General features: G+C 38.3%; 1 protein-coding gene across 9 annotated transcripts in view; it reads right to left on the bottom strand.

Annotated features, from left to right (window-relative positions):
- Positions 1-14,105, bottom strand: part of GDAP2 (ganglioside induced differentiation associated protein 2) — a 115,370-nt gene that overhangs the window by 35,385 nt on the left and 65,880 nt on the right. For all 9 annotated transcript variants that reach the window (XR_002824691.1, XM_023734863.1, XM_023734864.1 and 6 more), the window contains 2 exons: positions 1,540-1,616; positions 677-753 (listed from right to left, as the gene is read on the bottom strand). Coding sequence is in view for 8 of the 9 variants with exons in the window: in XM_023734863.1 (XP_023590631.1) it covers positions 677-753; positions 1,540-1,616 (154 nt within the window). In the remaining variant the exon portion in view is untranslated. The remainder of the gene's footprint in view (positions 1-676; positions 754-1,539; positions 1,617-14,105) is intronic.

Here is a 14,105-nt window from a genome sequence, read left to right as displayed (position 1 = left end):
CTGTTATCTGTCAGTTTTCTCACTCCATTTGGTGCTTGGCTGAGTTCTTTATCTCTTCATTTGATGTTTTAGGGTTTCAGGATTGTTGTATTCTCTGTTCGGCTTCGTTTTTTGGATCTTTGCTGTGGAGGGACGGCGTGGTGCTTCTGCCTAGAGTGCCATTTTGCCGGAACTTCCCCTTAATTCACTTTTTTGACTACTAACGAGGTTCAACATGTTCTTATTTTTATTTACCAGTTTAACGACATCTTCTTTTATAAACTATCTACTTCTGTCTTTTGCATCTAAATGAAGTGACGATAAAATTATGCTATCTTGGATTAACTAGATCTCTGGCTTCTTTTTGGATACTCAGGAGTTAATAATTTTTTTTTTTTTTTGAGGAAGGCAGAATTTGATTGGCAATACAATTATAATACAGAATAATTTCAACAAAAAACGTGCCAGTTACACAATAACCACTTTATGACATTTCAGTATTTTTGTTTCTCCTGCAGAGCAAAATTAGATGCTTGATTTACTGAAATGATATATGCTGGCTCACCGAGCCCGGGCTGCTAATCTGTCAGACACACAAGTCTGTCTCATCTCATATTCTGAGCCCTCATTCCAAACTCATATCCTACTTATTTTTAAATCCACATTATTAGTGAAACACAGCCTTTTTAGGGCTTACCTTGTCCATATCTATTAATGTTACAGGAATGTTTCTTCCAACTACCACCATCACTGTGCGACCACAGTTATCAACACCTACAAACAGGAAATGTAATCAGCACCCAGAATCTTTATGTCAAGAATATTATTTGTCCTGAGCTCAGAACTTACAAAAATATTCTATACAAATTTAAAAGACTGAAAACCAAGAAGTATAATTTTATCAAATTTCATCTTCGGATTTTTTTTTCTGAATGGAAACTTTTTTTTTTTTTTAAACCTCATGGGGTTTTGATCACTGCCCTTACTTTTAAGATAATATTTCTTAAAGGTTTAAAATCAGGGACAGTCACAGGTAAGGCTGCAGGCAAAGTCTTTTAATAAGTAGCCTTCTGCTTAAGTTCACTACAACTTGTAATAACATTAGAGATCAAAAACAAAAACAAAACAAAACAACAAACAAAACCCCCAACAAATGTAAATGATATTGAAATCTGAAAATTAACAAGCACTATCTGAAAAAGAAACATAATTTTAGGAGAAGAGTGGGAAGCTGGGAACTTTCAATGTCTACATTACATATTTACATAAGGTTTGAATTTTGTATAGCAACATAACAGTACTTTTAAAGCAGAAATTTTTTATTTTTTTTTTTAAGATAAGGAAAAGGATACTAGATGGAAACTACATATTTAAAGTTTTATAGGTCGAGATGTTATTTTTTAACATTTTGATGATGGGCAAAACCTACCTGCATTAGTACAAAAACATTTCATTCATATATAAGACTGGAAGAAACCAGAGAAAAACGAAGTCTCAAGTAGCATGCTGGGTAGGGTCCTTAATTAGCAAAAGAGTAAGTTACCGCATCTTTAAGCTCACCTGTTTGGTATAAGGCTTTTAGAGAAGCAATATCAGATAGATCCTCAGATCTTGCTTGACATAACCAGCGATTATAACTAGAGAAATAAGGGATATAGTTATTATAATAAACCCTTGTAAGTTAAATTTACCAGTGGGACCTGTTTTTAATACCTTTTCCTGAACCTAAGAAAAAATGATGTTTCCTGCTCATGAGGAAGGAGCAAGAGGCTATTATACTATAGCCTATGTGTTAGTGATGAAATCACAAATGAGTTACTGAGAAAGGAAGGTATTCGTGGTGCATGATTTAAAAAAAAATCCTCTGTGATCAAACAAATGCTACAATGACAAATGGCTAAGATACTCAGTATTCACACTAACACTTATTTCAAACAGTACTGTTTCTCTTCACTAAAAAATGCAAATAGACTAAAGCAATGGCAAGTCTCTAAAACAGATGTTCACCCATTCAATTAAAATTTGAGTGTTTACTATATGACAGGTATTGAGAATACTGTAGTAAATATATGTGGTCACTGCCCTCAAGAAATGTTACTTTCAAGAAAAAAACAGTAAGTGTTGTACTTGCCAACTGGAGTCAAAAAGGAGTCAGGTAATTTTACCTGGGAAGTCGAGGCATATTTAGTGATTGGTTAGTCAAACTAGGTGTACTAAATATCCCATAAGACATCATATGACTGCAGTTTCGCTTTGGCTAAGAGGATGTTAAAAACTGGAAGAAATGTTAAAGATCTCAAAAGAAGGAAATGATTTGTAAAAGAGAACTCAGCCAATTAATGCTAAGGGTTGACTATGAAGTTGCACTCAGGTCTCCAGATTTCTTGAAAGGTCAGTACTTTTTCCATTATATCATACTGCTTCTTAAAATTCGAAGTGCCACACATTATACTGTGAAAAAAGCTTTCACAATATCTAAATGCATAAAAAGCACCTGTAAAGTGCCTAGGTTACAGAGGGTAACATCCCGTACCAAAAAACACTAAACTAGCAGACGCGTGATTTGGTTTCTAAACCTATCGTTTTATGTGTGACCAAAGAAAAGCCGTTTCAGCGCTATGGATCTCAGTTTCTTCATCAGCAAAACGGTGTTTGTGCAGGACACCTTTCAGCTATAAAAAGTGCAGTCACATAACTAATGGTATTCAATGGAAAGATGGGTTGTAATCAACAGATGGGTTGTAATCAACAGGTGATAGGCCTGACAATTTCACAAAACTTTTTATTGCTTGTGAAAACGAACACTTGGTATTGCATTAGTTCTGTAGGTTGTCTTCTTAAATTTGGTAACCTGCCCACTCATGCAAATTGAGAAAACCAAAAATGGTTTCTAATTTTGGTTTAAAATATAATTCGTAAGTCAAGAAAAGATCTATGCTTATTGTAGTTCTTCCTAATTCATATACACGATTCCATATTTTCACATGGAGTCATTTCCTAGGTTAATCCTTAATTGTATTGTTTTATGATTTAGTCATCTCCCCAACAAGACTAAACAGAATAACATATCTAAAGTGTCTTATGAGTGGCACAGGTGCTAGCACAAAGCGTACAACAGGAATTCAGTAAATACTTGTAAATTTCCATACTCTATTCATATATTCATGAAATTATTTTTCAAAGGTTTATTGCATAAATGCAATGCCTAGATCACAGTAGGGACTCAAATCTTTGTTGAATGAACTAATCAACATAAATGAGTGTTACACAAAGGTATTTTTGGCACCTAAAATGAAAAACAAAAGGCCCTTGGCTTCAAAGAGTTTAAAATCGGATATGAGACAGACACAAAGACAATTAACTTTGTAGCAAGACACAAAGAGACAAGCAACCAAACAGAAATCTAAGTATTCTGTCATCAAGTATGTATGCTGGGAAGGGGGCTGAGAGGATGGGGGTGATGGCATAGAGGCAAGTCCCAGACATGCAGAAACAAATGTTCCCTTCTTTGTAACCTAAAGACTTCTACCATGGCCATAAAAAGCTTTACTCACTTAAAGTAATGTCTGCTCCTATTCTATTAGACCACAAGATAGGGAATATGTGTTACTTGTCTATTTTTCAGGTAGTTCCTGACACTTGATAACTATGTGTTGAATGAATTCTGAAAAAAAACAATTTTTAAAAACTGGAATGCAAGTATACAAAATAGAATGAATCATGATTCAAAACACTCATCACGAGGACATGCATGGCCCACTTAAAAGAATTGGTTATCTAATTAGTTATTTTTAATGAAACAATACAAAACCCAAACTAAACCCATTGCTGTCGAATTGATTTTGACTCATAGTGACCTGACTGGACACACAGCAGAACTGCCCCATAGGGTTTCCAAAGCTGTAATCATTATGGAAGCAGACTGCCACATCTTTCTCCTGCAGAATGGCTGGTGGGTTTGAAATGCTCACCTTTTGGTTAGCAGCTGAGTGCTTTAACCACTATGCCTGAGCACCCAAAAACCCATCACCCAAAAGAAGCTAATATATCACAATAACCTACATCTAATAACACGATCATCTTCCTCCAATTTCAACCTTTACCTTGCCTCTCCCTAGCCATCATTCAGAATTCCAGGCTCATCATTTCCTTGCTATCTTTTTATTCAATATCATTTTAATTCATCCCTATAATTCCTAAAAAGTTATTTTTTGGTTTTTAATTAGCAAGAAAAAAAAAAGCTTATCATGGTGTATATAATCTTTAGAGCTTTATTTTTTGATCTATATTGTTAAGATTAATCCATATTGTTGGTTGTCAATGTCTTCATTCATTTTGACTACTCTATATAATGTATTTATAGTATATGAAAACTACCACACTTTATGCAAATAATGCACACCTTCTATGTTTGCCAAACACTCCCTCCCCGCCCCCCGTGAGGTATTTTTGTAAGCACAGTTACGCTATTTCTTTTTTTTTTTAACAGCAACGTGTAAAAAAACTGGCATGACGGTGCTTACGAAAATACCTTGTGGGAGAAGGGAACGGTTGGCAAACAAACGTACAAAATGTGTGTTATTTGTGTAAAAATATGGCATAGATTGTAATAATTAGTTTAACATTTCTTTCCTCTGCAAAACTCTAAGCTCCATGAGGGGAGGAGCCGTATCTGTCTTGCTTGTCAATCTATCACCTGTTTCTAGCACAATACTTGGTATCTTACTAAGGTCTCAATAAATATTTAATAATGAATGAGATAAAGTTTTAGCTGTGACAAATGATGTGAGTGACAGTCGGATCTTAAGCCAATCAAGGAACATTAATGGAAAGAAAAAGAAAAGCTACTGTAAATAATTTTAACCATGACTTTTAAAAGCTGCATTTTTGAAAACAAGTTATCTAGTTTGCTTCCTAATTACTGTAAGTAAACCAACTTCTATCTTAGAATAGCCCCAAATGAGTACAACAACTGGGCAGAAGACCTGGAAATACTGATGCAAGAATTAGACAACATGTCTAAATTTTTCAAGTGATGGTTAAGATGAATTATTGCAAAGAGATATTGATGTGGCAAGGAGTGTTTCACAGTGCTATGAAATTATGTAACCCTATTGCCAATCCATGTGGACCTTTAGTTTTGTTATTGATAGAAAAATTGAAGGTTTCCAAAAAGATAATACTAACTAAAGACTTACTTTCTACCCCAGAGATTAAAAAAAAAAAGTATCATCTGCTCAGCCTGATCATCTAATCAATAGAAACCAAACTCAATATGTGAACAAAAGTTTGATTTAGAAAGAGTTGTTGTGGGACGTTGAGTAGATTTTGACTCATTGTGAGCCTACAAGACAGAACAGAACTGCCCCATAGAGTTTCCTAGGCTGTAATCTTTATGGGAGCAGGTCACCAGGTCTTCTCTCTCTCATAGAGCGAACGGTGGGTTCGAACCACCAACTTTTCGATTAGAAGCCAAGTGCTTAATCATTGCGCCACCACAGCTCCTCTTTAGAAGGAGTGAAAGAAAGAAATTTAAAAACCTAAACTTGCAATCTCAAACATTTAACACATGGCACAGTATGCAAATAGATGACTTCTGGCTCAATTTTATCATAAACTCCTAAACAATTAGTCATCTATACTAAACTTTTTGGTCTGAGGACCCTCTTATGTTTTAACAAATTATTAAAGACCCTGAAGACCTTTTGTTTACATCAGTTATGTCTATCAATATTTACTGTATTACTGATAGAATATCAATAATTACTGTAGAAATTAAAACTGAGAAATTAAAAAATATTTAACATTAATTCAAAAACAATAAAAAAACTATTTACAAGAAAAGCTCTATTTAGAGAGAAGAGTTGCCCTCTTTTACATTTTTGCAAATCCCTTTAATTTATGCTAGATTTTCATATCTACTTCTGCATTTAATCTCCTGCAATATCACATGTCAAACAGCCTCTGGAAAACTCCACTGGCCTTCACTGAACATTCTGAGAGAATGAAAGTGAAAAAGGCAAATAAGTCTTAAAATATTATGAAGTAGTTTTTACCTCACATATCCCTTGAAAGTGTTCTCTGGCCAACACTTTGAGAACCACTATCATCACTCTGAAGTATTCTGCGATACAGCTATAAGACAACACCTCACCTTCATCATCAGACACTGGGCAGATAAATGGAAAATAAAAAAATCTTTTGATTCAGATGTAGCTTATCGCTCAAAGAACTGAGTGGCAGAGGTGCCAAGCCCTTTGTTTCCTGGTCCAGGCTCTGGACTGTGCTGTTTTCCATTTCTACAACTATGTGTTGAATGGATGTGCACAACAACCTGTTGTTCAGGACATCTGTTGTTATGGATTGAACTGTGTTCCCCAAAAATGTGTATCAACTTGGCTAGGCCATGATTCCCAGTATAGTGTGGTTGTCCACCATTTTGTGATCTACTGTGATTATCCTATGTGTTGTAAATCATATTCTCTGCCTGTGGTTAATAAGGTGAGATTAGGTTATGTTAAAGCAGATTATGTTAAAGACAATTAGGACTCAGGTCACAGCCCTGATCCAATGCAAGGGGAGAGTGGTGACATGTTGAGGTGTTGGCAACCAATGTTGCAAAACAATATTAATTTGGTCTGTAAACCTTTGTCTAAAGTAGAATAAAAAAATAAAATAAAAAAATAAACCACCATTTATCGAGTTTTGGTGGCATAGTGGTTAAGAGCTACGGCTGCTAACCAAAAGGCTGGCAGTTCAAATTCAGCAGGTGCTCCTTGGAAACCCTATGGGGCAGTTCTACTCTGTCCTATTGGGTCGCTATGAGTCAGAACTGATTCGATGGCAACGGCGTTTTATCAGGAGCCCTGGAATTCCCATTTCCAGGGAATGGGAATTACAGAACACTGAATTGTGCTCATGAGGAAGCTATAAATAGATAAAGAGGCAGTCATTTGAACAGAACAAGGGGATATTGCATGGTTTAAAGTCAAGAAAGGTGTGTGTCTGGGCTGTATCCCTTCACCATACCTATTCAAAGTGTATGCTGAGCAAATCTGAAAAGCTGGACTATATGAAGAAAAACTCAACATCACGATTGTAGGAAGATTTATTAACAACCTGTGTTATGCAGATGACACAACCTTGCTTGCTGAAAGTGAAGATAACTTGAAGAACTTACCGATGAAGATCCAAGACCACAGCCTTAATTATGGATTGCACCTCACCATAAATAAAACAAATATCCTTACAACTGGACCAATAAGCAACATCATGATCAACGGAAGAAAGACTGAAGTTGTCAAGGATTTCATTTTACTTGGATCCACAATCAACACCCATGGAAGCCAGTCAAGAAATCAAAAGACGTAGCAGAGCCAACACGGCGCTATAGACAGAAGCATCATGCCATCCCTCCACAGCAAAGACCCGAAAAACTAAGTAAAACACAGACAAACATCAATGCTGGAAGCCTAAGTGTCAAATGAAGAGATAAAGAACTCAACCAAGCACCAAATGGAATAAGAAACTGACAGACGACAGAGAGCTAGTAAAGTTACGAGCAGAGGTCCCCTATTAGCTAACACAGCACGGCTCCACCATCTTGGACTCCTGTTGGAGATCGATGGACAGGGAGTACAGGAAAGCAGATTCAGGGAACTCAGAGCACCTGGTAACCAGTGAGACACGCTTTCTCACTCCCCATTCGGCCTGCCCCTGCTTGGCCTTTGCTGCTTCCCCGTGGGCTGATTCCCAGTGGGCCAATTTGCAGCTTCCCAGTGGGCTGATCTGCTATTTCCCAGTGGGCTGCAACTGTAGCATGAGAGTCACCAGTTCCGTGCTGCATGGCTTTGCCCTGCCCACACGGCCCGCTTCTTCACTGTCACTTCTTTGTGCTGCTGTTGCTTTTGTTAGCCTCTTTTGGTTTTTTCCCTGCCTCTCACCCTCCCTTCCTTTCTCTCGAACACCTGACTCCGTGTGCTATCTTTGCTTCTTCTTGACAGGCTGTGAAGAGCTGCTCAGCTGCGTAACTGCTTCCCGTCTGTGCTGCCATGTTGGTGAGATCCCTCGAGGTTTTTTCTTTTCTTGTTTGTTTTGTTTTCTCGTTTTCTTTCTTTTTCTTCATTTCTCGGTTTCTTGTCTCTTTCTACTTACCTTCTTTTCCAGTCTTCTGAATACCTGGAGCTGTGTATCATTTCCACCCATTCTAGTTGGGCTGTACTGCACGGATTGGGAGCTGCTTCACTGGTCTATGTAGCTGCTACAGTGGGATCCCCGGGGGGGGGGAGGGTGTTAATTTTTATTTAGTTTTTGTTTTTTCCTTTTTGTTTTTCTTCAATTTTTCGGTTTCTTGTCTCTACTCCAACAGCACGCTCCCTCAGCACTTTTTTTTTTTTGGCTCCTGCTTCTCTCTCCTCTCTTTTTTTCCATACCCAACCTGGCTCCAAAAATGACAACCTCCCCCTCCCCCGCCCTCCTGCCTAACCGCACCATGTTTTGAACATAGCATTCCCGGGCAGCACAGGCACGGCCTACTGGCACGGCCTACCGGAACCTGCCATGCACTGACCCTTGGCTCACCTAGTTGGATTCAGTACGTGCCACAAACAACCCATTCCAGTAACTCCCCTTCCGCTGGACCTGCCCTGCTGTAGCACAGCTGAGTGACTGGTCCTGCCCATTGGACAAGGAGGTGAAAAGTGTAATGCCCACAGATAAGCAAACAACAAAGACTGCACAGCCCACCTGCTCAGACATAACCAAATAAAACAAAAAAGCAGGATGAAACAAATATACGATCAACAAAGGAGGAAAATAACTACCGAATGTCCTAAAGACAGCAGACAATATCAAAACATAAAAAAAACAGGACAAGATAGTTCCAGTAGGCATCTCAAATAAAACATCAGATGACTTTCCAGCAGAAGAAAAGGCAGCAGAACTACCTGACAGGGAATTCAAATCTCTAATATTCAGAGCTATTCAAGAGTTGAAGCAAAAAGCAGACAAAAATGAGGAAAAAATAGACAAATTCATGGAAAGAGCAGACAAATTCATGGAAAATATAGACAAAAATGGAAAAATTCAGGAAAATAATACAGGAACAAAATGCTAAAATAAATTCACAACTAAAAATCATACAAAAACAACAATTAGAAATCCAAAAGATAAAGAACAAGATTTCAGAAATGGACAGTGTCATAGAAGGGCTGAGGTACAGGTTTGAAACAATGGAAGACAGGATCAGTGAAAGTGAAAACAAACACCTGGATACAACTTTGAGGAAAAATCAGAAAAAAACAAAGAAAAATGAAGAAACCCTGAGAATTATGTGGGATATAATCAAAAGCAAAAATTTGCGGCTGATCGGAGTTCCAGGAACGGGGAGAAAACAGAAAACACAGAGAGGATCACTGAAGAATGGCTGACAGAAAACTTCCCCAATATCATGAAAGATGAAAAGCTGACCATCCAAGAAGCTCAATGAACCCCATACAGGATAGACCTCAAAAGAAAATCACCAAGGTATATCATAATCACACTCACTAAAACCAAAGACAAAGAAAGAATCCTGAGAGCAGCTTGAGAAAAACAAAAAGTCACATACAGAGGAGAAACAATAAGACTCAGCTTGGCTTATTCGGCAGAAACCACGCAGGCAAGAAGGGAATGGGACGACATATATAAAACCAAGAAAGAAAAAATTTGCCGGCCAAGAATAATATATCCTGCAAAACTCTCGTTCAAATATGATAGTAAAATTAGGTCATTTCCAGATAAGCAGAAATTAAGGGAATATGTAAAATCCAAACTAAACTTACAAGACTTATGAAAGGAAGTCCTCTGATCTGAGAACAATATCAGACCACAGGCTGAATATAGGACACAGGATTGTACTAACCAGATACCAACCTACGAAATGAATGCTTAAGGACTAGGGAAAACCAAAAGAATTACAAAAAGAAACCAGAGAGGTTAAATTGTAAATGACTACAGAATCAGAACAATAAAAGAGGGAATAAACGGTGCAGGTACAGAACCTTCTAATGGAGAGGAAGTCAAGTGATACCAAGTAATAACAGACTGGTTCAAATCTAGGAAGATACGGGTAAATTTCAAGGTAACCACAAAGGAAGTTAACAAACCTACTCATCAAAATGAAGAAAAACATAAAGTCTCAGTAAAAACAAAACCTACAAAAACAAAAGAAATGAAAAAAAAAAACCACAAACAAAAGGAGCTCAGCACAGGAGAGTAAGAGGAATAAAAAAAAGTTAGCACCACAAAATGCAATCCCACTCCTACAAATATATCCTAGAGAAATAAGAGCCGTCACGAATAGACATATGCACACCCATATTCATTGAAGCACTGTTCACAATAGCAAAAAGATGGAAACAACTAGATGCCCATCAACAGATGAATGGATAAACAAACTATGGTACATACACACAATGGAGTATTATACAAAGATAAAGAACAATGATGAATCTGTGAAGCATCTCATAACATGGATGAAACTGGAGGATTATGCTGAGTGAAATAAGTCAATCACAAAAGGACAAATATTGTATAAGACCTCTACTGTATAACCCATGTAAAAGTTTACACACAAAAAGAAACAATCTTTGTTGGTTCCGAGGGATGGGATGGGTGGGTGGGGGGAACTAAATAGATGAGTGGTAACTTTGGTGAAGGGTAAGACAGTACACATTACTGGCGAAGCCAGCACAACTTGTACAAGGAAAGGTCATGGATGCTCCATAGACACTTTCAAACTCCCTGAGGGACTGAATTGCTGGGTGGAGGGCTGTGGGGACCATGGTCTCAGGGAACATCTAGCTCAACTGGCATAACATAGTTTATAAAGAAAATGTTCTACCTTCTACTTTGGTGAGTAGCGTCTAGGGTGTCAAAAGCCTGTCAGTGGCCATCTAAGATACTCCACTGGTCTCACCCCTTCAGAAGGAAGGAAAAATGAATAAAACAAAAGATGCAAGGGAAAGATCAGTCCAAAGGGCTAACAGACCACAACTACCATGGCCTCCACCCGACTGAGTCTAGTATAACTAAATCGTGCCCAGTTACCACCGCCAACTGCTCTGACAAGGATCACAATAGAGGGTCCTGGACAGAGCTGAAGATAAATGTAGAACAAAATTCTAACTCAGAAAAAGACTAGACTTACTGGCCTGACAGAGACTGGAGAAATCCCGAAACCATGGCTCCCGGACACCCTTTGAGCTCAGTAATGAAGCCAATCTGGAGGTCCACCTTTATTAGCCAAAGATCAGACAGACTCACAGGACAAAATGAGACTAAAGGGGCACATCAGCCGAGGGGCACGGACTAGAAGGCAGGAGGCGACAGGAAGGCTGGTAATAGGGAACCCAAGGCGGAGAAGGGAGAGTACTGACATGTCATAGGGTTGTTAACTAATGTCATAAAACAATATATGTACTAACTGTTTAATGAGAAGGTAGTTTGTTATGTAAACCTTCATCTAAAGTACAATTAAAAAGAAAGAAAAGACGCATTGTGTTTGCCAATCTGCTGCAAAATACCTCTTTAAAGCTTTGAAAAGTAAAGATGTCACCTTGAAGACTAAGGTGCCCTGATCCAAGCCATGGCGTTTTCAATCTCCCTATATGCATGTGAAAACTGGACAATGAATAAGGAAGAACGAAGAACTGATGCCTTTGAATTGCGGTGCTGGCAAAGTATACTGAATATACCATGGACTGCCGGAGTAACAAACATCTGTCGTGGAAGAAGTACAGCCAGAATGCTCCTTAGAGGAAGACCCTCAAAGGGATGGACTGACAGTGGCTGCAACAATGAGCCCATGCATAACAAAGACTGAGTTGGAACTGCCTTGATGGCACCTAACAACATCAGTAACATCAGGAGCCCTGGTGCTGTAGTGGTTAAAGAGCTCATCTCATAACCGAAAGGTCGGCAGTTTGAATCCACCAGCCACTCCCTGGAAACCCTACCGGGCAGTTCTATTCTGTCCTATAGGGTTGCTATGAGTCAGAACTAACTTGATGGCAACAGGTTTGGGTTTTTTTTTTTTTTTGATGTAGTATCAGAGAAGAATATCCCCAATTATTTGAAAAGGCTATTAAAATACTCCTCCCTTTTCCAACTGTATATCTGAGGCAAAATTTTCTTCATATATTTCAACCAAAACAACTTACTGTAACAGATTGAATGTAGATAGAAGACTCCAGCTGTCTTCTATTAAGTCAAACACTGAAAGATCTGCAAGACTTGCAAAAATGTAACTGTGCCACTCTTCTCAGTTTTTTTAAATAGTTATTTTTCATAAAAACATAATGAGTTTATCATTGTTAATATTAAATAAATTAGCAAACAAATTATAATATGATAAATATTGATAGCTATAACTCATGCAAACAAAAGTTCTTTGGGGTCCTCAATAATTTTAAGAGTGCAAAAGGGATATGAGTCCAAAAAGTTTGAGAACCACTCACTGTCCGGATCAAAGGAGCCCTGGTGGTGCAGTGGTTAAGCGCTTGGCTGCTAACCAAAAGGTCAGCAGTTCGAACACAACAGCTGCTCCATGAGAGACAGATGTGACGGTATGCTTCCGTAAAGATTTACAGCCTCGGAAACCGTATGAGGCAGCTCTGCTCTATCCTGCAGGGTCAGTATGAGTCAGAACTGACTTCAAGGCAGTAGGTTTGGTTTCACTTGGGTCTAGATCAAAAGAGGGACCCAAATCTAGAAGCACATGGACATGACGTGAAAAAGTTTTAAAATATATGTAGATGTCAAGTTCCCAATGTAGTCATGTGAGGGGGAGCCCAGGCAATGTATTTAAAAAAATGTTTGCCAGAGGATTCTTCTACGTGGCCAAGCTTAGAAACCACTGAAACTATCATTTGATTTTGACAGTGAACTTTGGAAAAGCTGTTCATTGGTGCCCTCTAATGGCTAATTTGCTTTAATTTATAAAAATAAAATCAGAATAAAGAGAAGACCATGGACTCAGGACAAAGAATTTTAATTCTGAAACAGACTCTGGAGATCATGTAGCCCAACTCCCACTTTATAGATGGAGAGTAACAACAACCAGACGTCATTACAATACAGGGTGATAGATGCTATTCTACACTTTAGGCAAGTACAGGCCGTTAAAGAAGCATACAGGAGGAGACACCTATTCTAGATGCAGGAGATAAGTGTCCAGAGGCAATTGTTTCTGAGCTGAAACTTGGAGGATGGGCAAGAACTGAAGGATTAGCATATTTTAGTGAAAAGGAATGGCATGTACCGAAACTCAGAGGTAAAAGAGGTCATGAGTTTGCTCAGTATTAAAGAGAAAAGCAGTGACCCATTTTAAGTACCAGGTGCTGGGTAAGCTCATTATATTATTTTATGCTCATCACAACCCTATGAGATGTTACCTCCTGAACTAACCCTACATTAGCCATTTGTAGTTGATTACTTTTTTCTTTCCTTTAAATTTTTGTAAAGCATCTAGCCTGGAAAGCTTGGAAAAGCTTACCCAGAGAAGTACAGAAGCTGTTTCTTGTTTTAGAAAACACCTGGAAGAAATGGAATGGGCCAGATGCCTTATAAGGTCCTTGGGATAATTTGTGGAGAAATAAAAGATCTTTTTAAATGTAATATGACTGTAGATTATACTTTAATCATAAATATAGTAAAAACTTTGCAACTCTGCCTTTCCCTTTGTCCTTCTTGTGCCTAGTTTCTATTTTTACACTAAAATGCTCACGTGGAGGCACTACAATATGGTAGACAGAGTTGTTGTTGTGTGCTGTCCAGTCAATTCTGACTCATAGCGACCCTACAGGATGGAGTAGAACTGCCCCACAGGGTTTCCAAGGAGCAGCTGGTGGATTTGAACTGCTGACCTCTTAGTTAGCAGCCTGAGCTCTTAACCACTGCACCACCAGGGCTCTGGTAGACAGAGCAGGACCTTTGAAATCAGACATGCATATGAATACTGGCTTCAACACATGTTAAACTGTGACCACTGATAAATTACTTAACTTTGAGTTTCTGCATCTACCAAATGGGGACAATATCTTCCTCACTTAATTGTCATGAGGCAAAAATTAGAACACATACGTATA

This window comes from Trichechus manatus, unplaced genomic scaffold, assembly GCF_000243295.1.
Source record: "Trichechus manatus latirostris isolate Lorelei unplaced genomic scaffold, TriManLat1.0 scaffold00073, whole genome shotgun sequence".
NCBI classification, from domain to species: domain Eukaryota; kingdom Metazoa; phylum Chordata; class Mammalia; order Sirenia; family Trichechidae; genus Trichechus; species Trichechus manatus.
Note: the sequence above shows the minus strand (reverse complement) of the source record. Positions and strands in the feature narration are given on the sequence as shown.